The 21,651-nt window shown below is 48.7% G+C and overlaps 1 protein-coding gene across 1 annotated transcript; it reads left to right on the top strand.

Annotated features, from left to right (window-relative positions):
• Window positions 1–11,858: 11,858 nt before the first annotated feature.
• On the top strand, window positions 11,859–16,218 carry LOC138472316 (transcription factor HES-5-like). Its single transcript, XM_069610440.1, has 3 exons — window positions 11,859–12,760; window positions 12,967–13,147; window positions 14,016–16,218. Exons 1-3 carry the CDS (start codon window positions 12,698–12,700, stop codon window positions 14,234–14,236), a joined length of 465 nt encoding a protein of 154 aa, XP_069466541.1. The 5' UTR covers window positions 11,859–12,697; the 3' UTR covers window positions 14,237–16,218.
• Window positions 16,219–21,651: the final 5,433 nt, after the last annotated feature.

The following is a 21,651-nucleotide window of genomic DNA, read 5'->3' as shown; positions in this document are numbered from 1 at the left end:
CCTGCCAGGCAAGCCTATAGAAAATAAATGCAGAGATCAACACCCTCTCCTCAAGGGGGAGAGGGTGTTGATCAATACAAAAGGCTGCCTGGCAGGGGTGCCAGTGGCCCATTGAGCCGGGGTTCCTCGGGGGAGCATGGCCTAACGGGCCAGCAGGACCCCTGCAGTTAGGCCAGGCCCCCTTGATGAGCACTGGCTCATTTTGTTGTGCCAAAAAAAGAAAACGAAAAATAAAAACGCCCGCGAGGGCAGCATTGCTTTTTATGCAGCTCTGGCACTGGTATGTAAAGCATAATGCTCGCTACATGTACAACTGACTCCTTTCAGTTGTACATGTAGTGAGCATTGTGAATTACACATCAGTGCCAAAGCCGCGGTAAACGGCAATGCTGCCGTCGCAGACGCTTTTTTTTTTTCTTTTTCTTTTTTCCAGCGCGGTTCATGGGCTTGGGCGGCTGACTCTGGCCGGATCCCGAGATCCGGCTACACATCTGGTGCCGGATCTCGGATCCGCCGAGAGCCGGCCCAATGACCAGCACTGGTGATATCCCTGTGGGATGGACACTCTGTGAATTATATCCTTGCAGGATAAACATAGGGTGAACGTTAGATCCTTGTAGGAAGGGTTGGTTGAAAATAACAAACTCATTATTTACGAAAATGAGGCCAAGTTATTCCTTGAAATGTATCTTCATTGCAGAAGATGTTTGTATAAAATATTCATCCTGAAGCTGCGAATTATCTAAATGTCACTCTTAGAATATCACTCCTGTCTGATATTATTCCTGTATTTTGGCAATGCTCTGCTTGTCATCCAGTAACTTCCGGTTAAGGAGTGCATTTACATGTAAACATGTTTAATATCCTCACAGGATGTGCGCTGTGTGCGCTGTGTGCACTGTGTGTGTGCACTGTGTGCAGGCACTGCAGATTCATTGATCTATTTGCAGTGATCAGTAGCACATGCATGTGTGATACAAGGGCCTTGGATCGGGCCCTGATGCATGTTCAGTGTGTGTTTATCATTCATATTCATCGACATGTGTACATTACATGATGATCAGTCATTTATTGATCTGTGTGATGTTGGGGTCTTGACCTTGTTCATCAGCTTTGAAATATTGTATTTCCAATGAAAATGTATCACAAAATCGCTGCCTTCTATGAAGGCAAAGTGTGTTTCAGCTCTGGTGGAGATATGTGAATTATCTCTGAGCATGTATGTGACAATGTGCACATGTATTCTGTATTCTGGGCGTTTATCATTCAATGTGGATGAAGGAAAAGGAGGAAGAATTCTCCCCAGTGTTGGCTTTTCATTAGTACCACATACATGTGTAATATAAGGGCCTTAGATGCTGTTCGGGGTTATGACCCCCTTGATATCAATATTGATTTCTGGTATTTTCAATGAAAATGTAATACAAAATCCCTGCCTTCTGTGAAGGCAAAGTGTGTTCCTGGTATGTTGGAGATATGTGAATAATCTCTGAACATGTATGTGACAATGTGCACATGTATTCTGTATTCTCAAAGTTTATCATTCAATGTGGATGAAGGAAAAGGAGGAACAATTCTCCCAGTGGCGAGGCTTCATTTTAGAAGCATTGTTATTGCCATGTGTTATGCAATGCTGTGTTATCTTTTATAAAGATGGCCAGTGTGGGGGGGGGGGGGGCTCTCAGCCAGATAGTGGCATCTCAGTGACTGGCAGTGGGTCTGTCCTGGGAGATGCAATGTTTGTAGGATTGCAATTATCTCAGGGACACGATTGGCTCTGCATCAGATATAAGGATGTCCTGTTTTATCCCCTTGCTCATGGATGGAAAATGTCTGTGACATTGTGTGACTTTCATGGGATTCTTCAGTCGTCCTCATTTATGAGAAATGTGCAGCAATCTCCGAGAATGTGACCCTGTGCAAGGAAGAAAGAGCTCAATAAAATGACATTGTGCATCTATTACTTCCTCGTTGCTTTCTTTGATTTCCATTACTGTGTATTGATCATGTTTCACTCATGCAATGTTAGTGCCACTCCCATCACTGGTTATAAGGGGTGAGAATATGGCTCACCTTTCCTCTCTGGCAGGCACTTTTAAAATAAACACACACCTGCACTCAGGCTGATCTGACGGCACCGGTGTGACTCTCCATAAGGATTGTGTCTTAGATTAAACAAATGTGCGTTTTGCCCGGAACAGTGAGAATGGAATGAGAGATTCCAAGAATCGCAACAGGGCATGATTGGAACACTTAATAATCGAAATACTAATTAATGAGGAGCTGCGCTGTGGACTGAGCGCACTGAGGCCTAACATCATTCCGGGGGCACTGTGGAGGATGGGCACGGGGGAGGATGGGCACGGGGGAGGATGGGCACTGGGGAGGATGGGAACGGAGGAGGATGGGCAGGATGGGCACGGGAGGATGGGCACAGTTGAGGATGGGCACGGAGAGGATGGGCACGGGGAGGATGAGCACGGGGGAGGATGTGCCGGGCTCATCACTGTGAATGCAGCACTTGCAACACTTTACAGATCTGTGTTATTGAGGCTCGCACATCTCCTGGAACCCTGTGAATGGCAGCACGCAGCAAGAGCACCACAGAACGAATGGCAGTGCCACCCTGACGGATCGCCAGTGACAACCTGGGGGTCTTGCAATTGCAGGCAAAGAAAAGTCCACTTTATATGGGTCGATCTCCATTTGGAGTGGCACCCTGGCATTACACTGCCCACAGTTAACACTAACTACCAACTAACCTTCCAGCCCCTCAACCCCCACCCCAACCGACTCTACATCCCTCAATGCGACCATAACTCTCCATAGCACACACGCCTGACTCCAACTGCCAAGCACGTGACTTGATTGCATGAGCCTGATTGGGTCACCACACACGTTCACACTTGACATAAAACATGACCCTACCCTCCTGGCCATGACCAGGCCTTGTCTCACCGGTCACCGGGGCACCAAGACTACCCAGAAGCTTCCATGCCCAAACAGCCTGGTCAATATCAAGCTACATGTAACAGCACAACAGCAAGATTCCTGGTAACTTCCCACCACAACCAATTCCAAACCATCACTTGCAGGTCCCCCGAGCAACAAGAGGGGGTGAAAATGGCAAAGTCACGCCATGTAAGACTCTATCGCATAACACAACAGAGGATTGGAGTTAGAGGCCGAGGACTGCAGGCGGGGTCAGTCTAAGGGCATTTCACTCAGCAGGGAGCCCCAGAACCGAAGCCCACCTGGGCATCTCCCTCCGTATGCCAGCAGCTCCTGGGAAGCATATAGTGGAAGGCTTTTATAGCCTCTGGATATTGCCCTTGACCTTTCTGCCACTTCCGGCCGGCAGATGTGCACTTCAGGAGTACGGCACCCCGGGTGCCAGACCAATTAAACTACACCTAGCGTGGCGTCTGCTGAGAGCACCCCATTGTGTGTCTCAGCTCCTGTTTGTCATCTCCCAGGACTGCAGTCAGATGCGGGTTGTGGCAGCCCCTCGCTGTGTGTTCTGGCCTCGCCTCTTGCACCCTCAGTTTCCTGCACGTGTCATTTAGATTGATGGGTGACTGGGCCCTGCTTTGGGCAGCAGGGCTTGGAGCCCACGTCTCTCAGAGCTTCCCACACTGCGGGTCTATTCATCCCACTCAAAGGGTCTACAATAGAGGCGTGTGGTGCCCTAGCCTCACTCCCAGGCGCGCTGCCCCCACGCCATGTGATCCTCTCCAACCAACTCCTGGAGCACCATCGGCAGAGCAGCCACTGACCTCAGTGAGCGATTCCCTAAAGAGGCTCTACCAGGCTCTGGGAACTGGCACCTCTGACTCCATGGCAGTTGAGCACTGAGAACTGACACTTACTCCATGACAGGAGGGCACTGAGAACTGGCACTTCTTAATCCATGGCAGGAAGGCACTGAGAGCTGGCACTTCCTACTCCATGGCAGGAGGGCACTGAGGACTGGCACTTACTCCATGGCAGGATAGCACAGAGAACTGGCACTTCTTACTCCATGGCAGGTGAGCACTGAGAACTGACACTTCTTACTCGATGACAGGAGGGCACTGAGAACTGGCACTTCTTAATCCATGGCAGGAAGGCACTGAGAGCTGGCAGTCCCTACTCCATGGCAGGAGGGCACTGAGGACTAAAACTTCTTACTCCATGGCAGGAGGGCACTGGGAACTGGCACTTCTTACTCCATGGCAGGAACGCGCTGAGAGCTGGCACTTTTTAATCGATGGCAGGAAGGCACTGAGAGCTGGCACTTCCTACTCCATGGCAGGAGGGCACTGAGGACTAACACTTCTTACTCCATGGCAGGAGGGCACTGGGAACTGGCACTTCTTACTCCATGGCAGGAAGGCGCTGAGAGCTGGCACTTCCTACTCCATGGCAGGCGGGCACTGAGGACTAACACTTCTTACTCCATGGCAGGAGGGCACTGGGAACTAGCACTTCTTGTTCCATGGCAGGAGCGCACTGAGAACTAACACTTCTTACTCCATGGCAGGGGGGCACTGGGAACTGGCACTTCTTACTCCATGGCAGGAGGGCACTGGGAACTGGCCCTTCTTACTCCATGGCAGGAGGGCACTGGGAACTGGCACTTCTTGCTCCGTGGCAGGAGGGCAATGAGAAATGGCACTTCCTACTCCATGGCAGGAGGACACTGAGCACTGGCACTTCTTACTCCATGGCAGGAGGGCACTGAGAACTGGCACTTCCTGCTCCATGGCAGGAGGGCACTGAGCACTGGCACTTCTTCATGGCATGAAGACACTGAGAACTGGCACTTCCTACTCCATTGCAGGAGGGCACTGAGAATGGGGCAGATATTTTAATGGGATCGTGGGTGCCTCCGATCGGGGGTGCAACCTTAATAGGACAAAACAACCCTAGGGTTTTAGTGGAAAATGAGATAGTAAATAACTGATCAGAATCTGGCTGATGGGGATCCAGGAAGTGATCAATGCATGTGTCAATATCTCACCCTCTCACCCCGAGAGATGTCAGTGTGACCCCTCCCATCCCCCAGCCCCTGACCCCAAAACGAGGCCATTCCACCACAACAGGAACCTGTGAGAGTTGAACTCATTCAGGGAGTGATTGCAGGTTGTGCACGTGTAAATACAGATGTATCTTTTGACTTGTGTACATTTAACAGTTTGCATATGGCGCCAGAGGAATATACACACATTTGCCATGATTGCTTTTATTTCTGACGTCACAAACTATGCAAACAATGGAAACAGGTGGCGGCTCCATGTGAAGTTAGTCTTTGATAGTTTGAAGTTTGTTTGTTTTATTATTTATAATGTGCACCATACCCGAGGGTATCAGGGCGCAGAAAGCAACAAGAACATTTTCAGCTTTGGTTACAGTGCTGTACAGTTATATACAGACATATACCGATTGTATACACAGGGAATAAGGATAACAGGTTCAGAGAGGCAAATGGTCAAAAAGTAGAAAACACGATAGGAAAATACATACAGGCAAAGAAGATGCAGACATGGATGGTATGGTGGCGTCGGTGTGGGGCGAACTATCTTTTAGCGGTCATTTTCCTTAATCCAGTGAATGAAATTGTGCCTGAAATGTGGGTATGTTTGATCTACCCTTAAGGCAGGAGAAAGGGAGTTCCACAGCTGGGCGGCTTTCACCAGGAAACTGTTTCCTCCAGTTTAGAATAGTTTTACCCTGGGCACTGTAAGAAGATTGGAGTTGGCAGTTCTTGTAGGGCCATTGGAAGCATGCCTCTTGAATCTGTCTATGAGGTAGCATGGGGCGGCGTTGTTAAGGCATTTGTGTGTGAGTGAGGCTACTTTCAGTGAGATTTTATCCTTTGTGGTGAGCCAATTTTTTCGATCTCCTTATGTCAGAGATATGATCTTTTTTGGAGATGCTCAATGCTGCTCTTTGAGCATTGTTTTGTAGAATCTGGATTTCGTTGGTGATGTATTTGTTAGCCACCAGTTATAAGGCATTACAATAGTCCAGTTTTTATCAAATTAGGGCTCTTGCCAGGGTGGTGCAGCTGTTGGTGGAAAGGAAGGGCTTAGCTGCTCTGATTAGCTTACAGGTGGTGATGGAGGCCATGGAGTTGACCTGTCTGTTGAAGGAGAGGGTGGCGTCAAGGTAGAAGCCTAAAGTTTTGACTTCTTTGGCTTCTTTGTTGGTATTACCATCTATTATAAAGTTGGTGTAGATATGGCCAAGTTTGTTGATGTTGGAGGTGGTGCCGAGGATTATGAGCTCATGTCAGGTCTCAGTCAGGAGTGGGCTTGGCCATTCCTGTGGTAGGTGTTGAGGGGAGGAGGGAGGCACTGCGGCATCCAACATTATTCTCCAGGCGTGTTCTCCACCCTTTTTGTAGATCTGAAGCCCAAGGGTGGAGAACAGCCCGAAGACTACATTACCCAGCAGGCCGTGTGCAGCACGAGCCTGCTGGGGAGAAGATAGCCACGCCCCCGGCCACGCCCGCACAGCCGCGCATACGCAAGCCGTGCCCAGCAAGCACTGCTCGCAATTCCGACCGGCAACTAGGAAGGACGTGTTTTACGAAGCTCCAACTGGCACGCCTACGCGGGCATCCGCTCGCTTGCAGAGAACCCCAGGCCCCACGTGACAAGCGAGACAAGTACCGCTCTCTGTTTTACATGCGCAGCGGTTGGCGAGAGGAGCCCGCTCAGCCTTACTAACAGCAGCGCATAACCCGAGCATGTTCAGAACTACAAACTGCATACTGATACGCACGCAGGCTTCCTAATGAACCCGGCATGGGCAGCGCATGCATGAAAGGGCATTATATGTTGGGAATTTGGTGATATGTTTTGAACTAAGTGAAGCGTGGTCAAGGCACGAACCGACCGCACGCTTGAGAAGGGGCGAACTGTATGAGGGAGCGAGCGAGAGTACGTGCACCCATCTGACTCTAATTTATATCCCTTTCAGTGGCGAACGAAGCCCAACCAGCACGAAAAGGGTCCAGGAGATCCCAAAACTCACAGCAAACACAAAGCTAAGTGTTTATGTGTTTTTCATGACTTGGGGCATTCCGTGCATGACGTAATGTGGGGGCTTTGTCCATTCGCTTGATGAAACTGCAAAACCTGAAGCCTACATGATGTAATGTGGGGAGAAGTGTCAAAGCCTTACAAGAAGTAATGTGAGGGCACAGTTAAAGACTGTATATGTTTTTGTGCCTTTTGAGGCAGTGTTCTGGTTAGAGGGTTCCAGTACAAAGGCTCACTCTCACAAGGTGTACAGTGTGTGGGTGCAGTGCGCAGGAGTGTGAGGGCGTAGATCTTCAGCTCAGAAGCAGGGGCTGAGGAGCATGTTTCCCTAATCACCCCCTACCTGTCCATCAAGCTTACCTAGCCTTCTTTCCGGTGTTCCTGAAATCCCCCTACCTATCCACTTTACGAACCCTAACCCTCTTTCCCTGAAGGGTTGCGGTGGCCTGTAGCAACTTAAGCTCAGGTACCAAAACCCAACGGGGAGGCAGGTGTTTGTGCTGCCTCTGTGCCAGAAGAAGAAGATTGAAGATCCTGACAGCTCAGTCTTGTCATCATTCATGCACAGGCCATGAGGGGCCATCCATGCCTGGATGATAAGGTATACACCAAGGCTAAATCCTTGTCATAATCTCCCATCAGTGATATGAGGATCTGGGTATCATTGACATAATTAGTGTAGGTGATACCAAGACCATCAAGATCATCGAAAAGGGGCTTTGTGAATATATTGTACGTGGTAGGAGAGACACATGATCCCTGGGGCACCCCGCAGGTAATGGGGATTGGGTTGGCAGATGCTGAGGGTGAGAAGACATGCATGGTCCTGTTATTAAGAAATTATTGTATCCAGCCTATTGCTTCTTGTGAGAAGTGTGTGGCCGAATCCAGGTGGTTGCAGAGGATTTTGTGGTCTACTAAGTCAAACGCCGCTGATAGGTCGAGGAGAAGTAACAGTGCAGTTTTACCATTGTCTCTAAGTGTGTCAATTTGTGCCTTGAGGTCTATCAGCACTGTTTCAGTCCCGTGTTGTGGTCTGAAGCCAGACTGGCAGACTCCTAAGAGATGGTTTTGTTCTAAGTATTGCTGTATTTGGAGGTATGCTACCTTGTCTAGGATTTTGAGCAGGAAGGGAACTGTGGTGATGGGTCTGTAATTAGTGGGTATAGAGGGGTCCAATGATTGTTTTTTGAGTAGTGGGAGAACCCAAGACTCCTTGAGGTTGCTGGAGATAGTACCAGTGGAGAAGAAGGCGTCAATGAGCTTCGAGATGAAGGGTGATAGGTCTCTGGCCGCCTCTTTAATAATTTGGGATGGGCATGGTTTGCCTTGGCAGTTCGACGGTTTGAGGGTGAGTATGACTTTTTCAACCTCTGGGATTGTTACTTTAGAGAAGCTAAAGCGTTGTGTGGGGTTTTGTGTGGGCCTAGACGTGCTGACTAGAGGGGTCAGGTGGTGAAGGATTTCTTTTTTATTGGCAATCTAAACCTGGAGGGACGCTACTTTGTTGCAGAGGGCATTTTGGATACTGGTACACCAGCTTTTATCTTTCATGCAAGTGTCTGGGACTGGGATAGGATTTTCTAGTTCTTTAAGGATTGTGAACAGTTCTTTTCTGCTTGAGTTCGCTTGAGAAATTCTCTGGTTGTAGGAGTCTTGTTTGCTAGTAGAATTTCTTTCTTGTAGTGGGCGATTATATTGCTGAGGGTGACCTTATTGTCATATGAGGGTGATTGTCTCCATATCTGTTCACTTTTCTAGGGCCTAGAGTCTAGAGCTGCGGTCATTATTCTGTTATATTCATCGACAAGGGTTAGGGGTTCAGTGGACTCTGTTAGTGAGTTCAGTGTTGGTAGAGTAAGAGGGACACGTTTTTGGCCTGTGATGTTTCTTTTGTTCCTGGTGGGAATGGCAGGGGCCAGAGGGTTGTTTGTGGGGGTCAGTGTTAAGGCCACAAATGAGAAGGTTAGGAGGTAATGGTCACACCATAACTGTGGAGAGCTGGAGGTAATGGAGTCATAGCAGGTACAGTCAGCCACCCAATCAAGAGTTCTGCTTTTGATATGGGTGGGAAGAGTCACTGTTTGATTGAAGTCTAGTTTTGCCAGGGTGCCAGCGATTAGTGCGGCATGCTGGTCTTTAGGGTCTTTGAACCCCAGGTTCAAATCGCCTAGAAGGAGGCTTTGGGATGTATTTTTTATGTTGTCAGAGCGGATGGTGGTTAGGTCGTCCTCAAATGACCCCAAGGGGCTGGGGGATTTGTAAAGAAGATGGATGGTAAGAGTTTGGGTGCCGCCGATAGGTCATTTGGCGGTGAGGGATTCACAGGATTCGGAATTGGGTGGCGGGGCAAGTCTCATAGCTAGATGGGTTTTGGCTATTATAGCGAGGCCTCCGCTTCGGGTCTCTGTTCTATCCACACTGCTAGCATGAGGGCAGGACCAGCTGCAGTGTGGAGCCAGCATTCAGTGATGGCTAGGAAATCAAGTTTTTCTAGCTGTAAGAAGTGTTTCCTGAGGCCAGTTTAAACTAATACATTTTTTGGGGGGAAACGATTGTAATGGAGAAACGCTTCATAAGGGAGATGGATGGGGTGTAAACCAGAGAGTATTTACTTACAGGGATCAGAGCACGGGCTATCGTCGGGTTCTGGGCAATCGATAAACAACCACAGAATAGATTTCATCTTCCTCTTTTATCCACTATGGTAGGGAGCTAGTTGGGGCAGGTGTGGCGGAGGAGGTTGTTTGAGAAGCCGTTTCAAGTTTCTGTTATTTTTTTTAAATAAAACATTTAGTTGCACAAGTTTTATAAGCATACTATGATGATTATGTGAATTATCCTGCCACCAGGCAATAGCTTAGCATCATTATTATGGTTCTGGAACAGAGGCACAGACTCAAATGCAACCTCAGCACTGCCGTGACTTTGCTGTTACAGCAGCTGCCAAACAGGGCACCTCTGACGCTTGTGCCACAGGAGAGCGTGAGCTGCAGATCAAGGTCCTGATGCTGCCGGGCACAGCTCTAGGCAATGGTTTGTCATGGAGCTTTCTGAGGGTGGGGGGGGCTATTTAGCAGACCACCCTTTCTGAGATGGAATTACCCAATTCATATTATTATTTAATACAAATAAAGGAAACGAGTGTTTTTACTCCTTTACCAGATGGCAGTTCCTCAAATATCTGCCATAACTATTTATTGGTATCGCCAGTCATATTGATGATGCATTTACCTGATTATCAGTAATTTGAATGTGATTTTATTACCCTTTCATAGAGTCTCTTAGAAGTCTTTGAATACTTGGAGGAATTACTGCCACTTATTTCCTCCTCCAACATACTCATAATGACCCCATAGTTTACTCCTGCCTGATACAAAAATACAAATAGGAAACCTGAGACAAAATCCCAGCTTCTCTTCTTGACTAAAGTGATCCTGGGCACTCTGCATCAAAGTTCCTTTGTTTCCATAACTGGCAAGCGTGTATTTTAGGCATGTGCTACACAGAGACTCCCCTCTGCATGTCTCAACAGACTGCAATGTTGCAATACATCTAATACTATTGACAAGTTATATAGAGCATTCCACACCTTGAAGTATCTCTTACACTACTCATGGTAATTCCATTCTGAGGCATTGTTCTCTCCTCAAAGATTAGGTGAAATAAATGATGCCACAATGTTCGTAATATGGGTGTGGGATTATTTGAGGATGGTGGGGGGTGGAGAGAGGGACGTTTGAGAGCTCAAATGAGAATTTTGATGTTTTGTGGAAGAGACATGAAAGGATGTGATTAAGACAGAGCGACTTCCTGCAAAAGTAGTGTCTTGCAAGAAAAGATCAAAAGACACAGGAGGCACAGTCATATTTTGCTGTTGTTTCTGTTGAAAGTACAGATTCCATGTAACTAAATTCTGCTCACTTCTTGTAACAAGCGCCATGATGCACACGGGCTGGTGCACGCTCTACAAATATGAATAAATAAATAAATAAAGTGCCGGATCCCACCCTGCCACACTCTCCTTTTTAGTTGGGTGCACTAGAGCCCATGGCGTGTTGAGAAAAACTCAGAACCACTCCCTCCCATCCAAAGTGCCATTGCCGCCCATCCCCCAATGCCACTCCCTCCCATGCCCCAGTGCCACTCCCTCCCATCCCCAGTGCCACTGCCTCCCATCCCCCAGTGCCACTGCCTCCCATCCCCCAGTGCCACTCCCTCCCATCCCCCAGTGCCATTCCCTCCCATCCCCCAGTGCCACTGCCTCCCATCCCCCAGTGCCACTCCCTCCCATGCCCCAGTGCCACTCCCTCCCATCCCCAGTGCCACTGCCTCCCATACCCCAGTGCCATTGCCTCCCATTCCCCAGTGCCACTGCCTCCCATCCCGCAGTCCCATTGCCTCCCATCCTCCAGTGCCATTGCCTCCCATCCCCAGTGCCATTGCCTCCCATTCCCCAGTGCCACTGCCTCCCATCCCGCAGTCCCATTGCCTCCCATCCTCCAGTGCCATTGCCTCCCATTCCCCAGTGCCATTGCCTCCCATCCCGCAGTGCCATTGCCTCCCATTCCTCAGTGACACTCCCTCCCATCCCCCAGTGCCACTCCCTCCCATCCCCCAGTGCCACTCCCTCCCATCCCCCAGTGCCATTGCTTGACCACGCGAGAGCAGCAATAGAAAGCGGACTTTGATCACTCATAGGGGCTCTGGTGTCCACTTCACAGGAAGTCACTTTTGCCATAAAGGGGGGTGAAAAGTGAGGTGTTAAGTTGGAGAGTCTTACACTTTAAGATCCCACCGTGGAGGTTGTGGAGTGATGGGGGCGCGGGGAGGGGTAGTGGGGTGAGAATCCGCTGCAAGATTTGGAATATTATCAGTGCACAATCCAGGATGAATGCACATTTCAGATCCCAGAGTTCTGTGCAGCAGCGTCCAGAATGTGTGCATCCAGAGACAGACAAATGCACACGGATAGGGACACTGTGAGGGTTTGGTGGCCTTTGTGTGCAGCATTGCATGAATCCCAGGATTAAGAGGTTTGCACCTTTTATTTCTACCTTTTTTGAAGGTATATATTGAACAGAAATGTTACATTTGTTGGTAGAGAAAGGACCAAACGTCCAGATATTTTTTTAACGCAGAATATCCTCCGACTTTGCGCATCTATTCAACAATACGTTTGTATAAAAAAATCCGATTTTCCTGGTTTGCAAATGTTGTGTGGATATAATAAAGATACAATCATCTTTTACTGCGTGTGTCCTCCCTGTCCCTGCTTATCTGCAGTGCCAGGGAGCAGATATACCCACGCTCACCCACTTCCTCCCATGTGAAGATCATGGCACATACAATGCTTGGCCTGTGGCAGATGCCCGGGGGCACTGCCACAAGCCTTGTCACTTATCCCTTTAGAGGGGCGGGTCTTTCCCACACTCGGGTCCATTGTGTCGGGTCCCAGATGCTCCCCTGCCTCTCGCCCTGTAATGGGACACACTTCTATTGTTCCTGCTGCTCTCTGATTGGCTGCTGAGTGTGGGAACCTCTCCCCAGCCTCAGCCCCACACATTTCCCTGCAGCTGAGGGGGATAAATAGGGCTGGAGGGAGGGAGCTCTTCAGATCACTGCGGCCTCACTACAGAGAACCAGCCCTTCACCCCAGACTGGGCAGGATGGCGCCTTTCTGCCCCTTGGAGCTGTATGGGCAGGAGCTCGAGGGGAGAGGCATTAGAAAGGTAAGAGGCAGGAAAATAACGATAGATAATATGACTGCTGAAATAGAACCGGCAAATATATTCATTGATATACATTATTGCACTTAACATTTGGTCGAAAATATATTATGATAGTTTAAACTAGGGGTCTGTGGTATTTATTTTGCAAATGTCTGTCTTTGTATGTGAGACGCATGTTATAAGGAGCGTTCCTTTTGTTTCTGCAGTTGAGGAAACCGGCGGTTGAGAAGATGAGGAGAGAGCGGATCAACAGCAGCATTGAGCAGCTGAGGATGTTACTGCAGAGAGAGTTTGGGGACCGGGAGCTTACCCCCAAAGCAGAGAAAGCGGATATCCTGGAAATGGCCGTGAGAGTCCTGGCCCAGCGCGTGCAGACAGCAGCACCAGGTGAGAAAGCATTAAAGGAAGGGGTCACATTGCAGGGGGTGCAGCACGAGTGCTGGGTAGGTGTGGGTGGTAAAAGATGTTAATTTAGTACATCAGCCCCAGAGAAGCAACGTGTGCATGGCAGCGGTCATGTGTCCTTAAGGCCCCGGTTTACCAGTTTATAATACACTGCCTTAAATACACGCATGATTAAATACACCTGCAGATAAGCTCCTGCCTACACGCCTCGCAAATAATGCAGGGAGTTAGAAAAGGAAAGCGCTTCTCTGCAGCAGCACGTGCATTTGCAGTGCCTGGTTATGACTAGCATTCCACAGGTTACACCTCCCTTCCTCCCTTCTCCTCCTCTCCTCCTCTCCCTCCCATATCCATGGATACAGCCACCCCGCGTTTCCTTACCCCTCCCTCGCTCCATCTCGCGCCCTACACCCGTTTTTCTCTCTTTCCTCCGGCGCCCCCTCTCCACAATCCCTCCCTGTGTTGCTTCTCTTTCTGTGTCTATCCCCTCTTCTTTCTGTAGTAACTCCTCCGCCCCCACTCCCTCCTTTAATCCACCGCCCTCCCCTGCTGCCCATTATCCACCTATAGAGAGACTTTACGACATGTCACTCCCATTGTCTGGAGCTTGGAACTATTTAAATGTCAAAATAATTTGAAATTCCAAAGTTGTAGGCACAGCAATGTGCCATGAACTTTGACTATAGCTTAATCTTTCAAACTGTGTATAAGGCATCCTATAGAAATGTTAACCTTTGACAGGTGGCCCCTTATCCCTTAAATCTTATCTTATAGTCTAAAATGTGTACATTGCGTTTACATCTTGTGTAAATGAATCAATCATTAATGTCCTTCTTCTATTTCCTTTCAGCAATGGCCGCCAGTGAAGGTTACTCCAGATGCCTCCAGGACTCTCTGCACTTCCTCTCCCTCCATGGAGCCCCCATGGAGACCGGGGTGAAGCTGCTGAGCGCTCTCCATAGGCCTGCGGCTGCAGCAGAGGCTGTGTGTCCTTCTCGGCCTCTGTCCTGGCCGAGCAGCACTAAAGAGCCCGCCCAGGACAGCCCCAGAGCCCCGTGGAGACCCTGGTAATGCAGGGGGTGCGGCCATGGACTTTTCTTCTGATAATGGAGGAATTTGGGACTTGTTCAGAGGCCCTGGTCCTCTCTGACTGGAGAATACGCCTTTTCATGTGTGTACCCAGCCGCGCTCGGCCCGGGTGAGTTTACTGCACTTCCAGAGGTGCAGTGATGGCGATGTGATATCCCTGTGGGATGGACACTGTGAATTATATCCTTGCAGGATAAACAGAGGGTGAACGTTAGATCCTTGTAGGACGGGTTGTTTGAAAATAACGAACTCATTATTTACGAAAATGAGGCCAAGTTATTCCTTGAAATGTATCTTCATTGCAGAAGATGTTTGTATAAAATATTCATCCTGAAGCTCCGAATTATCTAAATGTCACTCTTAGAATATCACTCCTGTCTGATATTATTCCTGTATTTTGGCAATGCTCTGCTTGTCATCCAGTAACTTCCGTTTAAGGAGTGCATTTACATGTAAACATGTTTAATATCCTCACAGGATGTGCGCTGTGTGTGCTGTGTGCACTGTGTGTGTGCACTTTGTGTGTGCACTGTGTGCATGCACTGCAGATTAATTGATCTATTTGCAGTAATCAGTAGCACATGTATGTGTGATACGAGGGCTTTGGATCGGGCCCTGATGCATGTTCAGTCTGTGTTTATCATTCATATTCATCGACATGTGTACATTACATGATGATCAGTCATTTATTGATATGAGTGATGTTGGGGTCATGACCTTGTTCATCAGCTTTGATATATTGGGTCTCATTAGGACTTCGGCGGAAAACCATGGTGCTATTAGCACCATGGTCGATGGCGGAGACCGCCATGGCGGAATTTGGAATTACCACCCCATTCCAAGGTTGGCGGGGCGGTAATTCCCCATGCCACCATGGCCCTTCCCCATTCCCATTTTTGCTCCATAGGGCATAATGGGAATGGGGAAGGCGGTAAGTACGGTACCGCAAATTGCGGTACCGTACTTACCTCGAGAGTCCCTTTGCGGGCCCCTACTTTAACGGCTGGTCTAGACCAGCCGTTAAGGTCGGGTCCTGCAAAGGGACCTCGTAGTAAGGCGTGAAGAGTTTTACGGCACAGACACCTTTTACGGCACTGTTAACCCCTTAACGTCTGAGTCCTAATGAGGCCCATTGTATTTTCAATGAAAATGTATCACAGAATCCCTGCCTTCTGTGAAGGCAAAGTGTGTTTCAGCTCTGGTGGAGATATGTGAATTATCTCTGAGCATGTATGTGACAATGTGCACATGTATTCTGTATTCTGGGCGTTTATCATTCAATGTGGATGAAGGAAAAGGAGGAAGAATTCTCCCCAGTGTTGGCTTTTCATTAGTACCACATACATGTGTAATATAAGGACCTTAGATGCTGTTCGGGGTTATAACCCCCTTGATATCAATATTGATTTCTGGTATTTTCAATGAAAATGCACCACATAATCCCTGCCTTCTGTGAAGGCAAAGTGTGTTTCTGGTATGTTGGAGATATGTGAATTATCTCTGAGCATGTATGTGACAATGTGCACATGTATTCTGTATTCTCAACGTTTATCATTCAATGTGGATGAAGGAAAAGGAGAAACAATTCTCCCAGTGGTGAGTCTTCATTTTAGAAGCAATGTTATTGCCATGTGTTATGCAATGCTGTGTTATCTTTTATAAAGATGGCCAGTGTGGGGGGGCTGTCAGCCAGATAGTGGCATCTCAGTGACTGGCAGTGGGTCTGTCCTGGGAGATGCAATGTTTGTACGATTTCAATTATCTCAGGGACAAGATTGGCTCTGCATCAGATATAAGGATGTCCCGTTTTATCCCCTTGCTCATGGATGGAAAATGTCTGTGACATTGAGTGAATTTCATGGGATTCTTCAGTCATCCTAAGTTATGAGAAATGTGCAGCAATCTCTCAGAATGTGAACCTGAGCAAGGAAGAAAGAGCTCAATAAAATGACATTGTACATTCATTACTTTCTCATTGCTTTCTTTTATTTCAATTACTGTGTATTGATCAAAACATCTTTCACTCATGCAATCTTAGTGCCACTCTCCTCACTGGTTGTAAGTGGTGAGAATATGGCCCACTTTTCCTCTCGAGCAGCCACTTTTAAAACACACAAACAGCTACACCCAGGCTGCCCTGACGGCACCGGTGTGACTCTCCATAAGGACTGTGGCTTAGATTAAATAAGTGGGCATTTTGCCCAGAACAGTGAGAATGGAATGAGAGATTCCAAGAATCGCAACAGGGCATGATTGGAAAACTTAATAATCGAAATATTAATTAATGAGGAGCTGCGCTGCGGACTGAGCGCACATCATTTCGGGGGCACCGTGGAGGATGGGCACGGGGGAGGATGGGCACGGGGAGGATGGGCACGGGGGAAGATGGGCACCTGGGAGGATGGGCACCGTAGGGGATGTGCTCGAGTGAGGGTGGGCTGGATGGGCACAGGGAGGTTGGGCACGGGGGAGGATGGGCACTGGGGAGGATGGGCATGGGGAGGATGGGCACGGGGAAGATTGGCACAGGGGAGGATTAGAACGGAGGAGTATGGGCAGGATGGGCACGGGAGGATGGGCACGGGGAGGATGGACACAGTTGAGGATGGGCACGGAGAGGATGGGCACGGGGGAGGATGGGCATGGTGGGCACGGGGAGGATAGGCACGGGGGAGGATGGGCACGGCTCATCACTGTGAATGCAGCACTTGCAACCCTTTACAGATCTGTGCGATTGAGGCTCGCATATCTCTTCGAACCCTGTGAATGGCAGCACACGGCAAGAGCACCACAGAACGAATGGCAGTGCCACACTGACGGATCCCCAGTGACAACCTGGGGGTCTTGCAATTGAAGGCAAAGAAACGTCCACTTTATATGGGTCGATCTCCATTTGGAGTGGCACCCTGGCATTACACTACCCACAGTTAACCCTAACTACCTACTAACCTCCCAAACTCCTCCCTCCCACCCCCAACCGGCTCTAGATCCCTCAATGCTACCATAACACCATAACTCTCCATAGCACACACGCCTGACCCCAACTGCCAAGCACGTGACTTGATTGCATGAGCTTGATTGGGTCACCAGCCAAGTTCACACTTGACATAAAACATGACCCTACCCTCCTGGCTATGACCAAGCGTTGTCTCACCGGTCACCGGGGCACCAATACTACCCAGAAGCTTCCATGCCCAAACAGCCTGGTCAATATCAAAATACATGCAACAACACAACAGCAAGATTCCTGGTAACTTCCCACCCCAACCAATTCCAAAACATCACTTGCAGGCCCCCCAAGCAACAAGAGTGTGTGAAAATGGCAAAGTCACGCCATGTAAGACTCTAACGCATAACACAACAAAGGATTGGAGTTAGAGGCCGAGGACTGCAGGCGGGGTCAGTCTAAGGGCATTTCACTCAGCAGGGAGCCCCAGAACCGACGCCCACCTGGGCCTCTCCCTCTGTATGCCAGCAGCGCCTGGGAAGCATATATTGGATGGCTTTTGTAGCCTCTGAATATTGCCCTTGACCTTTCTGCCGCTGCCGGCAGATGTGCACTTCAGGAGTGCAGCATCCCGGGTTCCAGACCAATTAAACTACATCTAGCGTGGCGTGGCGTCTGCAGAGAGCACCCCATTGTGTGTCTCAGCTCCTGTTTGTCATCTCCCAGGACTGCAGTCAGGTGTTTTGTGGCAGCCCCTCGCTGTGTGTTCTGGCCCCGCCTCTTGCACCCTCAGTTACCTGCACGTGTCATTTAGATTGATGGGTGACTGGGCCCTGTTTTGGGCAGGAGGGCCTGGAGCCGGAGTCTCTCAGAGCTTCCCACACTGCGAGTCTATTCATCTTACTCAAAGGGTCTACAATAGAGGCGTGTCGTGCCCTAGCCTCACCCCCAGGAGCGATGCCCCCACGCCATGTGATCCTCTCCAACCAACTCCTGGAGCACCATCTGCAGAGCAGCCTCTAACCTCAGTGAGCGATTCCCCAGAGAGGTGCTGCCAGGCTCTGGGGACTGGCACCTCTAACTCCATGGCTGGAGGGCAAAGAGAAATGGCACTTCTTACTCCATGGCATGAAGGCACTGAGAACTGGCATTTCCTACTCCATGGAAGGAGGGCACTGAGAACTGGCACTTCCTACTCCATCGCAGGAGGGCACTGAGCACTGGCACTTGTTACTCCATGGCATGAAGGCACTGAGAACTGGCACTTCTTAAACCATGGCAGGAGGGCACTGAGCACTGGCACCTCTTACTCCATGGCATGAAGACACTGAGAACTGGCACTTCCTACTCCATGGCAGGAGGGCACTGAGAACTGGCACTTCCTACTCCATGGCAGGAGGGCACTGAGCACTGGCACTTCTTACTCCATGGCATGAAGGTACTGAGAACTGGCACTTCCTACTCCATTGCAGGAGGGCACTGAGAACTGGCTCTGCCTACTCCATGGCAGGAGGGCACTCAGAACTGGCTCTTCCTACTCCATGGCAGGAGGGCACTGAGAATGGGGCAGATATTTTAATCAGATCCTGGGTGCCTCCGGCAACGGGGGTGCAAGCTTAATAGGACAAAACCACCTTAGGGTTTTAGTGAAAAATGAGATAGTAAATAACAGATCAGAATCTGGCTGATGGGGATCCAGGAAGTGATCAATGCATGTGGCAATATCTCACTCTCTCACCCCGAGAGATGCCAGTGTGACCCCCCCCAACCCTGCCCCCCGGCCCCTGACCCCATAAGGAGGCCATTCCACCACAACAGGCACCTGTGAATGACGGACTCAGTCAGGGTGTGAGTGCAGGGTGTCCACGTGTAAATACAGATGTATCTTTTGTACATTTAACAATTTGCCTGTGACGCCAGAGGAATATACACACATTTGCCATGATGCTTTTATTTCTGACGTCACAAACTGTGCAAACAATGTAAACAGGTGGCGGCTCCATTTGAAGGCAGTCTTTGATAGTTTGAAGTTTGTTTGCTTGTTTGTTTGTTTCATTATTTATAATGTGCATCATTCCCACGGGTATCAGGGCGCAACAAGAACATTTTCAGCTTCGGTTACAGTGCTGTACAGTTATATATAGACATATACCAAGTATACACACAGGGAATAAGGATAACATGTTCAGAGAGGCAAATGGTCAAATAGTAGAAAACACGATAGGAAAATATATACAGGCAAAGAAGATGCAGACATGGATGGTATGGTGGCGTTGGTGTGGGGCGAACTATGTTTTAGCAGTCATTTTCCTTAATCCAGTGAATGAAATTGTGCCTGAAATGTGGGTATGTTTGATCTACCCTTAAGGCAGGAGAAAGGGAGTTCCACAGCTGGGCGGCTTTCACCGGGAAACTGCTTCCTCCAGTTTAGGATAGTTTTACCCTGGGCACTGTAAGAAGATTGGAGTTGGCAGTGTTTGTAGGGCCATTGGAAGAATGTCTCTTGAATCTGTCTATGAGGTAGCATGGGGTGGCGTTGTTAAGGCACTTGTGTGTGAGTCAGGCTACTTTTAGTGAGATTTTATCCTTTGTGGTGAGCCAATTTTTCAATCTCCTTATGTCAGAGATATGATCCTTTTTGGAGATGCTCAATGTTGCTCTGAGAGCATTGTTTTGTAGAATCTGGATTTCGCTGGTGATGTATTTGTTAGCCCCCAGATATAAGGCATTACAATAGTCCAGCTTAGATCAAATTAGGGCTCTTGCCGGGTGGTGCAGCTGTTGGTGGAAAGGAAGGGCTTGGCTGCTCTGATTAGCTTACAGGTGGTGGTGGAGGCCATGGAGTTGACCTGTCTGATGAAGGAGAGGGTGGCGTCACGGTAGAAGCCTAAAGTTTTGACTTCTTTGGCTTCTTTGTTGGTATTACCATCTATTATAAAGTTGGTGTAGATATGGCCAAGTTTGTTGATGTTGGAGGTGGTGCAGAGGATTATGAGCTCAGTCTTGTCATTCAGGCATAGGCCATGAGGGGCCATCCTTGCCTGGATGATAAGGTACACTCTATTCACCAAGGCCAAATCCTTGTCATAATCTCCCGTCAGCGGTATGAGGAACTGGGTATCATCGGCATAATTTGTGTAGGTGATACCAAGACCATTTAGATCATCGAAAAGGGGCTTTACAAATATATTGTACAATGTAGGAGAGACACATGATCCCTGGGGCACCCCGCAGGTAATGGGGATGGGGTCGGCAGATGCTGAGGGTGAGAAGACACGCATGGTCCTGTTATTTAGAAATGATTGTATCCACCCTATTGCTTCTTGAGAGAAGTGTGTGGCCGAATCCAGGTGGTTGCAGAGGATTTTGCAGTCTACTAAGTCAAACGCCGCTGATAGGTCAAGGAGAAGTAACAGTGCAGTTTTACCATTGTCTCTAAGAGTGTCAATTTGTGGCTTGAGGTCTATCAGCACTGTTTCAGTCCCGTGTTGTGGTCTGAAGCCAGACTGGCAGACTCCTACGAGATGGTTTTGTTCTAAGTATTGCTGTATTTGGAGGTATGCTACCTTGTCTAGTATTTTGAACAGAAAGGGAACTGTGGTGATGGGTCTGTAATTAGTGGGTATAGAGGGGTCCAATGATTGCTTTTTGAGTAGTGGTAGAACCCAAGACTCCTTTAGGTTGCTGGAGATAGTACCAGTGGAGAAGGAGGCGTCAATGAGCTTCGAAATGAAAGGTGATAGGTCTCTGGCCGCGTCTTTAATAATTTGGGAAGGTCATGGGTTGCCTTGGCAGTTCTACGGTTTGAGGGTGAGTATGACCTTTTCAACCTCTAAGATCGATACTTTAGAGAAGCTAAAGCAGTGTGTGGGTTTTTGTGTGGGCCTAGACGTGCTGACTAGAGGGGTTGAGTTGAAGGATTTCTTTTTTATTGGCAATCTTGACCTGGAGGGATGCTTCTTTGTTGGAGAGGGCATTTTGGATACTGGTACACCAGCTGTTATCCTTCACGCAAGTGTCTGGGACTGGGATAGGAGTTTCTAGTTCTTTAAGGATTGTGAACATTTCTTTTCTGCTTGAGTTCGCTTGAGAAATTCTCTGGTTTAGGAGTCTTGCTTGGCTAGTAGAATTTCTTTCTTGTAGGGGGAGGTTATATTGCTGAGGGTGACCTTATTGTCATCTGAGGGTGATTGTCTCCATATCTGTTCACTTTTTCTTTTTTCAAGTCTGAGTGATTTGAGGTACGGGGAGAACCAGATGTTCAGATGCATTTTAGGTTTGCTCTTTCTTAGTTTGAGTGGGGCAATAGAGTCTAGGGCTGCGGTCATTATTTTGTTATAGTCATCGACAAGGGTTAGGGGTTCAGTGGACTCTGTTAGTGAGTTCACTGTCGGTAGAGTAAGAGGGACACGTTTTTGGCCTGTGATGTTTCTTTTGTTCCTGGTGGGAA

Source organism: Ambystoma mexicanum, chromosome 8, assembly GCF_040938575.1.
Source record: "Ambystoma mexicanum isolate Mex_15411 chromosome 8, UKY_AmexF1_1, whole genome shotgun sequence".
Lineage (NCBI taxonomy): Eukaryota > Metazoa > Chordata > Amphibia > Caudata > Ambystomatidae > Ambystoma > Ambystoma mexicanum.
The sequence above is the reverse complement of the archived record's forward strand: the minus strand, read 5'-3'. Positions and strand labels throughout refer to the sequence as shown.

Excerpts from the sequence above, each read along its gene's own strand:
- LOC138472316 (XM_069610440.1), top strand. The coding sequence starts at position 12,698 with ATGGCGCCTTTCTGCCCCTTGGAGCTGTATGGGCAGGAGCTCGAGGGG. Across the intron at positions 12,761-12,966 it reads AGGGGAGAGGCATTAGAAAG|TTGAGGAAACCGGCGGTTGA; the intron begins GTAAGAGGCAGG and ends TTGTTTCTGCAG. Across the intron at positions 13,148-14,015 it reads CGTGCAGACAGCAGCACCAG|CAATGGCCGCCAGTGAAGGT; the intron begins GTGAGAAAGCAT and ends ATTTCCTTTCAG.